Below are 13,537 nucleotides of genomic sequence, written 5' to 3'. Positions count from 1 at the left end.
ACAGGAAAGAGCTCATGTGCTCTATTGTGTGTTCTGTACACTGTTGTTTGTCTGTTGGTATATATTAGAAATCATTCAACAGATTAAAGGTTAAAGGTGAAGGAAAAATAAATTTGTCCAATCGAATTGCGTAAGATTAAAAAACAATGACCAGTACATATCACAAAAAGTGGTAGGGGTGATTTATGTAAGGTGTAAAGGCAGATTTTCTTGTTATCACGACCAAATGATAATAAACCAAACTTTTTGCTAGTAATTCAAAAAACCTATATCTCTGTATTGATATAGTTTTCAATTTGTCAGCGATTCAAAGTTGGGACTCCAAAACTCATCAAAATTATGGACTTTATACAGCAAATTCGTTTTATTGGATCGTAGTCCTTTGACAAAAAATACACACAAACATAGCACAAATTTCTATAAACGCTGCAAATATCCTATGAAAACGAATGATGTTTCAGACTCTATTCAAGTCAAAACTTTGCATAATCAGTTAAAATAAAGCACCGTCTAGTTTCTAGTACTGAAACACTTACAATGATATTTGATGAATATCAAAAGGTAGTTGTGTAAGATGTTTACTGTCCATGAATTTCTTGTAGAGATCCAAACAAAGAGCAGGTTGACGGTGAAATAATGATGTTAGATGAATGGCCAGTTTATACGATAGAAGAACGTAAATACCTCAGACTTACTACGAACATTGTGCATGACCATGAACAAAGGAATACAATAGGAATTGGACCTAAAATTCAAGACTGTGCGTTCTGGAATGAATACTTGCCAAATTTAGTGAAGGAAACAGGTAAGTCTTATACAAAATAAAACAATTTACATACACAATTTGTTAAGTAGATAATTTGAAATATGTGTTTTAAAGGACTACATGTGTACAGAATTTATGATCATTTTTATTAATTGCAAAACGAATTGAACACCATAACAATCATAAAAATCAAATAAAAAGTAGCTTCCATTTGAACAACTGACAACACAAAAAAATGTGACTATATCAAAGAATCGTTAATTTTAAGGTAAATTAATATGAAGCTATGTAGCTTTTTATTACCCAAATATATGTTCTGGAAACATCTTGAAAACTTAAATTTCTGTATTCTAGCGTAATGATTATTTGCCATGAGAGTTTTGAGATATTCTATATTAAAACTAAAAAATGATCTATAAAATATTGAATTGTTCGAAACACTTAGGCTTTCTCTCCAATAAAGACGTCTCAAGTTGTTTTGGCAAAAAAATGGGGGGATTTTTGGCTTTCAATTGATTTGCTACTGATAATCGCATGCAAAACGTATGTCCGACGTATATATTTGAAAGCGTGGTATCTGAGATGAGTTTCATTATATAAATTACCACATTTGTAAGAACTGATATAAATTAAGATATATTTTCAAATCAGTTATGATTATGATTATATGTCAAAGTTTGAAAAAAAAAATACCATTATGAAATTTTACACAAAATTTCTTCTTGTTTTTTTTTGTTCAAAATTAAACAAATCGTAATTGATCTCTTGAAATCGTCTGCTTAGCTTCATTTTCACCAGGAAGGATAAAAATCAAACTTGGGTTATGAATGCCAAAACCTTTTAAACGTTTCTTTTACTTTTCCTTTTTCTTGTGCTTATCTAAGTCGGTGCATTTTTTCATCTCTAATTTATATTTTTTTTCAATTTTAGTAAAGCAATTTTTATTATTGAAACTTGTATAGAATTGGATTTTATATGAAAGGTATCCTGTTTTTCTTTCACTTGGCATTTTTCTATGAAAATTTTTATTTTGCTTTGTTCCATTCTTCCATATTTATAACCTCTCCTCTTTTTTTTTCTGATGCAGGATGACTCCTTTTTCGATATAATGCTTAAAAAATAAGAGAATGTTTGACATCCTATTTTATTATAGATATCTTTATAGTTTAAAGTTATCACGTACCAGGATTATAATTTAATACGCCAGACGCGCGTTTCGTCTACATATAAGACTCATCAGTGACGCTCATATCAAAATAGTTATTAAGCCAAACAAATACAAAGTTGCATTGTGAATCGTTCGAGCTCAATGAATATGTCACCATGATAAAGTCCTATGTTCTATATTAGTATATTGCTAGTGACAATTAGTATATTGCTAGTGACAAAAGCCATGTTTTTTTTCACGAACATGCTTTTTTTGGCCTGTAAATGAAGAGTGATTGTGATTGTGATAAATATATGTACTAACTTGGACTCGATGTCGCATTACTAGTGTACTAATTTCTTTCTTAAAAAATGTTTTGTTTGTATTTCTGTTTTAACGTAATACTCAATATCTATTATCATTTAACTCAATAACTTGAATGTGCATAAGAATGAAAAACATATCAGTCGGCGCATTTTTTTGTGTTCAAATATGTTTCGTTATTGTTGCTGATTTGGGGAAAAAAATGAGAATGAATATGAATATACAATATATTTCTATCAAAGAAATTAAATGTTTGTCATGACATTATAATGAATAAGCGACGTATGTGAAAGTAAAAAGTGTATGTAAAATCCTAATAAAAACTGGTACTAAGCATCACATAGCTTGGATGAAATTTTGTAAAGCAAATCAATTTCGTAACATTGTGTTTACTGTCTTGAAAATAACTTTCTGATTTGTGATTCGCTCTGTTGTTTCCACAATGTGCTAATTGCGGTTTTTTTAACGACCAAAATCGAATATTTCGTTGTTTCAACTGCAGTTTTCTTTGTACTACCGTAGATGCGTGTAACCTGAGAAACAAAATTACGCAAACCATTTGTAAAAGCTTTGCATGTTGAACTAACATTTCCAGGTAGGTGAATGTATCTTGTTATTAACTTTAGCTTAATTAGTCAAACATATTGAAGGTTACGTGGTACAGTTACAAAACCAGCTGCAAAATTGTTAGAAGAGTAAAAATTAAGGGTCATTAGTTATAATTTCAATCCATCATCGGAATGAATAAGAAGTTTTGATGAACTATTATGCAAATATTTTCTTTTTCTCTCTGAAATGCACCACGCAACCTTGAATACAGTAGTTATTATTGACCAGTGCTTGTTAATGTTCTAATATCAAGTATTAAATCATGCTATGACTTCACTTGCTTGGTATGATATTGCAGTTTGCTTCATTTAGATTCATTCATGACCCGTATAAAGACTAATTATCCAAAATTCAGAACAATAACTTCCATTTATCTGATATTTTATATTAGATTGAATGTAACTTGTTCAGCAACACAGAACCATTTTCGTTTAGAAATCTAGTTAACAACTATCATACTGAAGTAAATTGTTTTCTTTATCTCCAGCTTACTGGTCAGCACTTCCGTGTTGATGTGAATTATCACTGATCCGATCATTTCATGTAAATGTACTGTTCATAAAATGTTAAAAAAAATATAATCGAGAAAATGTACAAAATTACACTAGAAGATATACTAGTACCAACTTGTGTATATTAACGTTTTTTAAGGTAACCCAAAACAAATCGTATTCAATATGATCCCAAAAACTGTAAAGATGTATTGGTAGATAATGTGAGCATTATTGCTAATCACAGCGCCATCAAGGAGCAGAACAATCAACATTAATTTCATACTTATGATTACAAGTGATTCAATACATTTTAACGGATCTCAATTGTGTAAATATAACACAAGAGTGCATACGCTGAAATGTCTCGCCTTCTATACTAATCATCGATATTATGTTGATAGTCCTAAGTATAAAGCTAAGCTTTAATACAACTGTCACATAAACTTAACATTAACCAAGATAACTTAACAAAGACCAATGAACCTTGAAAATGAGGTCAAGGTCAGATGAACCATGCCAGGCAGACATGTACAGCTAACAATGCTTCTATACAACATATATAGTTGACCTATTACTTATAGTTTAAGAAAAATAGACCAAAACACAAAAACTTTACACTGTGCAATGAACTGTGAAAATGAGGTCACGGTCAAATAAAACCTGTGCAACTGACATAAAGATCATAAAATATTTCCATACACCAAATATAGATGACCTATGGCATATAGTATTAGATAAAAAGACCAAAACTCAAAAACTTAACTTTGACCACTGAACCATGAAAATGAGGTCAAGGTCACATGACATCTGCCCGCTAGATAGGTACACCTTACAATCATTATATACAATAAATATAGTAGACCTATTGCATATAGTATGAGAAAAACAGACCAAAACACAAAAATTTAACTATAACCACTGAACCATGAAAATGAGGTCAAGGTCAGATGACACCTGCCAGTTGGACATGTGCACCTTACAGTCCTTCCATACACCGAATATACTAGCCTTATTGCTTGTAGTATCTGAGATATGGACTTGACCACCAAAACTTAACCTTGTTCACTGATCCACGAAATGAGGTTGAGGTCAAGTGAAAACTGTCTGACAGACATGAGGACCTTTCAAGGTACGCACATATCAAATATAGTTATCCTATTACTTATAATAAGAGAGAATTCAACATTACAAAAAATCTGAACTTTTTTTTCAAGTGGTCACTGAACCATGAAAATGAGGTCAAGGACATTGGACATGTGACTGACGGAAACTTCGTAACATGAGGCATCTATATACAAAGTATGAAGCATCCAGGTCTTCCACCTTCTAAAATATAAAGCTTTTAAGAAGTTAGCTAACACCACCGCCGCCGCCGTAGCCGCCGCCGGATCACTATCCCTATGTCGAGCTTTCTGCAACAAAAGTTGCAGACTCGACAAAAAATTACACTACAGAAAATGTTTGGGGTTCTGAAGATCTACCCAGCACCTAAAGTAGTGATCTTTGTCTGATCAGCAGTATGCCTACATCACTTATGATGTTTATATATTATACTAATATTGCTTCGCTTCTCTAGAATTAAGCTATTCCATTAGAACAACATGATCACTGTCACTTGAACATCTCAGTCATGGTTGTATTTAGCCGAAACAAAAATTATCATAATTTGGGCACTTCAACACGTATTGATCTAGTATGAGAAACACAATTGATGTGAAAAAATTAAAATAACAAAATTACCGAGGAAAATTCAAAACGGAAAGTCCCTATTAAAATGGCAAACATATTTCCAAAGGAAATTCAGTACTAACACAAAAAAGTAAACAACTGTAAAGTAAAAATGTAATCTCAATTGATCCCCAAATAGTATTGAATATCAACTTTCATTCATACAAGTGAGAGGTGTAGCTAGCTATAATACCAGGTTTAATCCAACATTTTCTACATTAGAAAATACCTGTACCAAGTTAGGAATATGACAGGTGTTATCAATTCGTTTGATATGTTTGAGCTTTTGATTTTGCCATTTGATTAGGGACTTTCCATTTTGAATTTTCCTCGGAGTTCAGTATTTTTGTGATTTCACTTTTTGTTGTATTTTACAAATTTATTTGATAAATCAAATCAAATGATGTTATAACAGTGATATTGTTTTTAATTACAGCGGATACGTCAGAGGTGGAGAAAGAATGGAAAGTAAAGTTTGCTGATTGGTCAGACCATTTTGATAACTTCTTATTGGCATATGAACATCGTCTTCAGTCCTGTAATAATGTACCATAAACAGGTTTTTAAAGTAACCCTTGTGAGATATCTCTCATGACTGCATATGTATTTATATAAACTATGTCACGTTGCACCCTCTATTGAAGTCACTTATTATTTGTCATTGAAACATAAATTGCATTTCATACAAAAAAATTATTTATCTACTATTAAATGTGCTTACAAATATGAAGTACAGATAATGTACATCCATTATGTTATATTTCTTTTTTGTGAAGTTCGAATTTACAAAAGTACCTTATTTTTACAATAATTGATTATTTAAAAATATAGTTTTATATCTTTTAAAAGAACTAAATGATACTTATAAAGTACTCATTGTAGGTAATTGTCTTCTTCAATAAGGATTCTCTTTTCCCTTTGATTTCACGGGTGCTGAAGCATATGATTATGAGTGCACTGAATATAAACTATACTAATTGCACGAAATCACTTGCATTAACGACATTAAAAAATAACGGTAGCTAATGATTTATTTGTCTTTTTTTTTTTTTTTTTTATCGTAATAGTATTGTATCAGTGAATTTTGTGAACATTATTAAACACAATTTCATAGTTAAAAAACATGAAATAAGTTCCAGTTTCCTTATACAACAAAGCAGAGGCAATAACATATTTATGGTATCATGCAGGGAAAACTTATTGTTATATTATTCTTAAAAATAATATTTATGTATCAATATCATATTCAAATGAAAACAAATATCGTTTATTTTTTATTTATTTCTTTGCAATATAATATGTTAGTGTTATTTGGTAGCTATTGTTCTATAAATTTGTATGTTTAATATGTTTCTTCATTTCTTTTAAATGCATATGACTACCATATATCTAAACGATACAATCGTCCCATTTACCTACATCTGTTCCCCCGTTATTTTGATAGCGTTCGATTTTTTTTTCAGTCTTTATGAACTTCCCATTGAGTTCAGTATTATTCTTACATAGAAATAAGATGTGGTATGAGTACCAATGAAACAACTCTCCAACTAAGTCGCAATGTGTAAAAATTAAACAATTATAGGTCACAGTACGGTCTTTTATACATGTTTTTAACCTTTCAACACTAAATAAATATTACTTGCCATTTCTCGTTTTGACAATATCAAAACGCTTCTGCCTTATGTAACAATATATATATGAACTGTAGTTATATGTTCAAATTTCCATACCATTGCATAAAAGACTATTATCAGCAATATTAGTACATCAAAACAACAAGTGAACGCTCATTTAACGATACATTATCAAGACATATTAAATTCAATTAGACAAATGATTCGTAAGAAAAGTTTTGTAGCATAATGTCTAAAATTTTGTAGTACCTGGTTCGTACTTCGTACTTTGGATGATATCATAAAAGGACAATCATCAACAACGTTGCAAAACCTAGTTGATATTTCATAATGCCTGCATCGTTTTGATAAATTGTTTGATTTTTTTGTATTCTTGTCTTTTATTTCTGTGTATGTGCTTTGTCTATATTCCAATTTCTTTTTTCTTTTTTGACAGTATTTTCTATAGTGATTAAGATAATAACACAATATTGACTGCTGTACCCCCACTTTTGACATTTTACCTATTATGTCTGTTTGTTTAGTTCACACATCGTTGTCAATATAATCAATTTTATGCGATTGTCATACGTGTTGTAGGTTAAGCTAGCCATAAAAACAGGTTAAATCCACCATTTTCTACATAAGGGAATGCCTGTACCATTTGAGGAAAATGATAGTTGTTGTCCATTCGTTTGATGTGTTTGAGGTTTTGATTTTGCCATTTGATAGAGACTTTCCGATTTGAATTGTACTTGGAGTTCGGTATTTATGTTATTTTACTATTTACCGGATCTTATAATTTCTGATACTACTCAGTGTAGAATAACATAAAATTGACACATCAAAATACCATCTCTTGGTAAATGACTTCCTTCAAATGTTCCAGTTGTGTGTCGATAAGACTGATGAAGCGAATCCCAGGTTTCCATTTTACAATTAACTTTCAGCTTTCGGAATATCATAGCTGTGCCAATTGTTGGCAACTTTTTTGAGATTACTTAATACTTTTGTTACCGTTGTTTTTGTCTTGTTTATTAAATAAAATTAGACGTATTTTTCTATTACATTTAGAATGATACACGAAAATACAAATGTCTTGTTCTATATCCAGAACATCGTATCTTTATATCAATTGCAAATAGACACAAAATCATAGCTTGATCTAGAGCTGCTCAAGTCAGCGTCCAGTTTGACTATTGGTTACTAGTAGCTGTTTCATTGGCAATCATATAACATCTACTTACTTCATAACAAGTTTCTACAAAAAATTAAATAAACGACAAGAAATTAAATATTTTCAAAATCCTTCAACAATAGTTCTTTACAGATAAATCGATGAGGTTATTCATTCCCTAATTTTCTATCTGTAGTTCTTAAATACTAGTTATTACATCTCAAATTATCCTATAGTAATTAAAACGTTTGTTTCATAAAACCTAGTTTTCACCCAGAAGCCAATATCATTGCTATAGTCATGTTTTGTAAATTTTCTCTTCATACTATGCTAAAATCATTCACCACACTAAGGTTTCCCTGTAACAGCCATAGAGGGCCAAAACCAGATTTGGTCCTATTGTTTAGAAATTTATTTATTTCATTTTATACACGAAGCGCGCGTATAGCATCTAATTGACACTAATGCAAATCTTAATTTCAGGATCCCTATGAAAGTTATTTAATTTCAGAATTCTTATTGTCAACTTCTCATTCTTGAGTGGTATTATCTCTCCTACCTAAGTCTATTGCGTATGTGTGGTTTGTGTATCCTGTTGATTCAATATCCCAGAGTATTATTGAGATTTCAATAACGGGGATGACTTCAACTAAAAATACCCCTGAATCTTAACAACGAATGATTGGACCCATTACCCATTAACAAGCGCAACATATATATGGTTAGTTAATCTTTCTAATAAGTTGCGTGACTGGTAGCTATATGTGATCTTTCATGATCAAGACACTTAAAAACAAATTAGATAGACAAGGTGTAGGTAAACTCGATATACCGATGCTTTTCCCCCAATATGCAGATCCACATTTTAGAAACAATGTGCTAATTTTCGTGTGCACTTATCTCAGCATGAAAAGGAAGTTTAAGCAAAAACTGGAAATACATTAAAATATAAGGAAATCTAGTTGATCATAAGGTAGTTTTGGGACAATATCAGGTCTGCATAATGCCATTTGATAGAAGTTATACATTTTGTATTTATACATTCTACTTTACTTGTATCTGTAAAATCGAACTAACAAAACTTTATGACATTTCATTTGTTTTGTTTATCATTTAATAGGTTATCTTCCACTAAACTAATTAAATATAGTAATCGAAACGTAATCGAAAGGTAATCAATGATTATATCATATTTTCTGCTATATCGATTTAATTACGATTACATGTAATCGAAAATTTTGATGGCAGCGATTACTGTCAATGACTCGGAAAAATTAAATCGTAAATTACAGTCGATTACAATTACACAAAATGGTTATACAGATATAGGAGTCAATATATGATTCAGACAACTCTATGTGTAGTATCCTTAATTTCAAGTTCAATAACTACATGCAATCAACGTAGTAAGGCTCGAATTACTCAGTACGAGGATATTATCCTAACGTTAGAACGAAATGCTATTTTTTGCTTAAGTTTTAAAAAACAATTCGACTAGAGCTAGACAAAAAGCTGGAGTCTAAAGGAAACCTATCCATCATTCACTAACGTTTTATGTCAGTATAAAACGAGCAGTCAGTTTTAGAGGTTTTATGTGAGTTAGATGTTATATATGCATAGCAAGTTTCGTCTGTTCCTTCAATGTACTTCTATATATGTATTCAATTATTTTCTTTTGAAAAGTCGGAACAATTCTTCCAATCTGTCTATGTTTCATTAGTAAGAGGAATGCTTGTGTAAAGTGTAGAGTAGCTTAAACAGTTTTAAGTGGGCACGATGGGAGGGAATCATAAAGTATGTACTCTAGTATATCTTTTAATTTTTTAAAGTATATTCATCTGATTCACTCCGCATCTGATGTAAAAACTAGTTTTACATGATTTCTAACGCCTAGTTTTAATTGCTGATAATATAAGTTTACCGACCATGCAAGAGCCTAATGAGTCATCATCGAGGTCGTTGATAAACCCTTTCTTCATCGATATACATTCTGATAGTTTGTTGAGGTTTCATAGCAAATTTACAAGATAAAAAAGCAAATAATTTTTAAACCTATGTATTATGTTACTTTTGTTCTTTAAAGCACTTTTGAGTGAAGAAAGTATGGACCCTACAGTCGAGTGTTTAAGGTCTCATATTGAAATTAAATCGGAGTCGCTGTTTCACCAGGGCATTTGGTTGTAATTGGTTGTGATATCTAAATATAAAATGTAAAATTAGCAATATATGTTATATAGAACAGAGGCTTTGAAATCAGTTAAACAAAAGAATAATACTTTACGTTAATGATTATTTTCAGAAAAATGCTAGCAAAGCCATGTTAAACGTTTATCAAATCTGAAAAGTACGCGTGCTCTATTTAAGATTTGTTTGGCAAGAAAAGTAAAAGAATGTAAGACAATTTATTCGTAACTCGTCATAAATTTCTCTTCAAAGGTTATGAATCTGCACAAACAATTAACTTGTTCAATACTTTTTGAAGAAAATTAATAACGAAGTTGTGAAGCATTCAATTTGGATTTCTCGCCATTGATTTTGAAAAGGAACTAATTAATTGTTAAAGACGAGATTTCCGTAACTTTGTACTCGATTGAGAGGTTATGAATAGGTATTGGTGACTAACAAATAGCAATCTTTAAGAAATATGTTATATTCTACACAATTTTGTTTCCGGTAATTGATCAGAGTATATCAAAATAAAAGGAGGATATAAAGTGTACATTTGTACTACCCAATAAATAGAACACAAATTAAATCTCAAATTTTATCTTTGGAAACATTTTCAATAGTTTTTTTCAAAAGTAAACATGCCTGACGTAAATGATATGACATGTGTAAAGATCCTATCAAGATAAAACTTGCACTCGAAAATCTTGGTACAGCACAAATAATTATCATTAGCATTTCAGACTCCATGTGGGGTAATAGGATTTTTAATTTGGATATAAGATAAGCAACAACACAAACGAACTGAAGAATCAATATTCATCCAGTTTCCACAACAAAAGTAAAAGTAGAAATTCTCTTCAATGTTTGTGAGGTTTTTCTGCCCAGCCATAGATGGTCTCTGCAACATTTTTCACAACTCGGTTTTGTGAAATAGATTGTAAACCCTTCATCTTGGTAGGTGGGTTTTTTCCGGACATATAATAGTGAGTGGCAAGCCAGAGTTACATACGCAATCACTTAGAATATCATGACATGTTCAAAGAAAAAAATAATTGAAAATATGTCCATGCACACTTAACGTGATTCTATAATGCACAGACATTCAAGAGTACCTTGATCTAATTAAAAAGACAATTGAGAGTTAATTGCGGGATCATGAAATATTGAATTCCATGTTTATTCCAACATTTCGATATAAAAACAGATATCAATCAACAAGTAGAATATATGAAGGTGGCGAAAAAAAAAGGCAGGCCCAAAAAAAAACGGGACAACAAGGAAGACGAAAAGCAAACTGAAGACGTAGTCTTAAACTAAATGGGACATGAATCCCGCCGAGAGTCCAGGTTAAAATGTTGTAGTCCGAACGAGACATGTTTAAACTCTAAATAGACCAGCAGTACATGAATCGAGTGAAACTATTGTTTATTGCGTTACTGGATTAAACTTCCCCTATCAGAAAATTGTGTGATCTCTGTAATTCTTTAAATGTTTTGATAGAGAAAACATGGAAAACGTATCTTTAACAAACGGAGACAGTTTTGTTTATCTTGATTCTTAAATAAAGAACGGACTACGGTGATTTGTTAATTGACTTTTTTTTGTATTTGAAAATTTAAAAAAAGTATAATATGTGATAACCTTTCTATGATCAGATATCGGTTATAGGTGCTGAAATGAATTTAAAATATCTGATGTAGTCGAAAACGTGTCCGACGTACAATTATTCTGCTATATTTGGTGATGAGATTTTTTAACAACTGGGTCGATACCACGACTGACAGAAGTTTCGTACCCGAGTGTATCACCAGCCCAATAGTAAGCACTGTGTTGACTCTAAATATCATTAATATGTTCTATAAACATGTGCTTCACAAACTTCAAAATCCAACCAGAACGAAACTTGAACATGAGCTTTAAAGTTTTCTGATAAAATTAGGCATAAAATCACTGTTAAGTGGTTAATTGACGCAGAGGTTAATATGCTCATTTCTAAGGCCAAACCAATTTATTTAGTTTTAATTTTTACATTTATCTTGTCATTTTAAATACTCGATAACACTTGATATCAGAATATACTGCGAAGGGAATTTTATAACATTGCAGTTTATTCGTATTATATCATCAATCAGGCATAGAGGTCATATGAATTGAAAACTGATATGTTGGTGCAATTTTCTACATCCAAGGGCTACAACTGGCGAACATCGCTCAAGCAGAACAAACTTCATTTGTAATTTCCAATGATATTATTGTAAACTAAATATCTTATCAACTGACTCAGGCATTACTTAAACTAGAAACTCGATGAGTGCATTGCTGTCCTTGCAGTTTTGCATAAAATTGATACAATGTCACAAGAGTTTTTGTTTTAAATGGAAACTTTTTGTAAAAACATTTTCTCTCTGATCATTTTTGTAAGATAGTTTCTGTCTATCGATTGTTTTTTACAAGATAAAACAAATTGGAGAAAGGAATTGATTAAAACAACAAAATAGGGACACAGCCACACATGTAAATCGTCAAGACAGTCACATACAAATTTACATTTTTTGTTTATTTTATGTTGCAGAAAATCTTGTGTATTCAAGGGTTCTGTCTAACATTCATTTCAAAATATTAGGTAACACCACAAAATTTTGTCCAAAAAACAATCATTTAAGGGCAATAACTCCTCTAAAGATTTGACAGAGGATTTCACTCATAATACCTGTAAGACTTCCTTTAAATCTATTTTTGTAATTTTGCTTCTCTCTTTATACATAGTTTCCTCATAAAATTGTCTTTTAAGGGCAACAACACTTAAATTTAATTTAATCCTGGTATCTATCATGAGTTTATTTAATCCTGGTATCTATCATGAGTTTATTTGATCCTGGTATCTATGATAAGTTTATTTAATCCTGGTATCTATGACGAGTTTATTTAATCCTTGTATCTATGATGAGTTTATTTAGTCCTGACCAGTATCTATGATGAGTTTATTTAATCCTGGTATCTATGATGAGTTTATTTGATCCTGGTATCTATGATAAGTTTATTTAATCCTGGTATCTATGACGAGTTTATTTAATCCTTGTATCTATGATGAGTTTATTTAGTCCTGACCAGTATCTATGATGAGTTTATTTAATCCGGGTATCTATCATGAGTTTATTTGATCCTGGTATCTATGATAAGTTTATTTAATCCTGGTATCTATGACGAGTTTATTTAATCCTTGTATCTATGATGAGTTTATTTAGTCCTGACCAGTATCTATGATGAGTTTATTTAATCCTGGTATCTATGATGAGTTTATTTAATCCTGGTATCTATGATGAGTTTATTTAATCCTGGTATCTATGATGAGTTTATTTAATCCTGGTATCTAGGATGAGTTTATTTAAAAGAAATCTACTGAAGAATTCAGTCATGGTCCTATGATCATTTTTTCTATTTACAGATTCCCTATATGTCTTATAAAATTGAGAATGGAAATGGGGAATGTGCAAAAGAGACAACAACCCA

General features: G+C 30.9%; 1 protein-coding gene across 3 annotated transcripts in view; it reads left to right on the top strand.

Annotated features, from left to right (window-relative positions):
- Positions 1–13,537, top strand: part of LOC139511676 (acetylcholinesterase-like) — a 48,251-nt gene that overhangs the window by 24,925 nt on the left and 9,789 nt on the right. For 2 of the 3 annotated variants that reach the window (XM_071298683.1, XM_071298681.1), the window contains exon 3: positions 603–805. In XM_071298683.1, coding sequence (XP_071154784.1) covers positions 603–805 — 203 coding nt within the window. Of the gene's footprint in view, positions 1–602; positions 806–5,504; positions 6,415–13,537 lie in introns of those variants that run through there. The other variant, XM_071298684.1, reaches the window with a different exon arrangement.

Source organism: Mytilus edulis, chromosome 2 (genome assembly GCF_963676685.1).
Source record: "Mytilus edulis chromosome 2, xbMytEdul2.2, whole genome shotgun sequence".
In the NCBI taxonomy this organism is placed as follows: Eukaryota; Metazoa; Mollusca; class Bivalvia; order Mytilida; family Mytilidae; genus Mytilus; species Mytilus edulis.
Note: the sequence above shows the minus strand (reverse complement) of the source record. Positions and strands in the feature narration are given on the sequence as shown.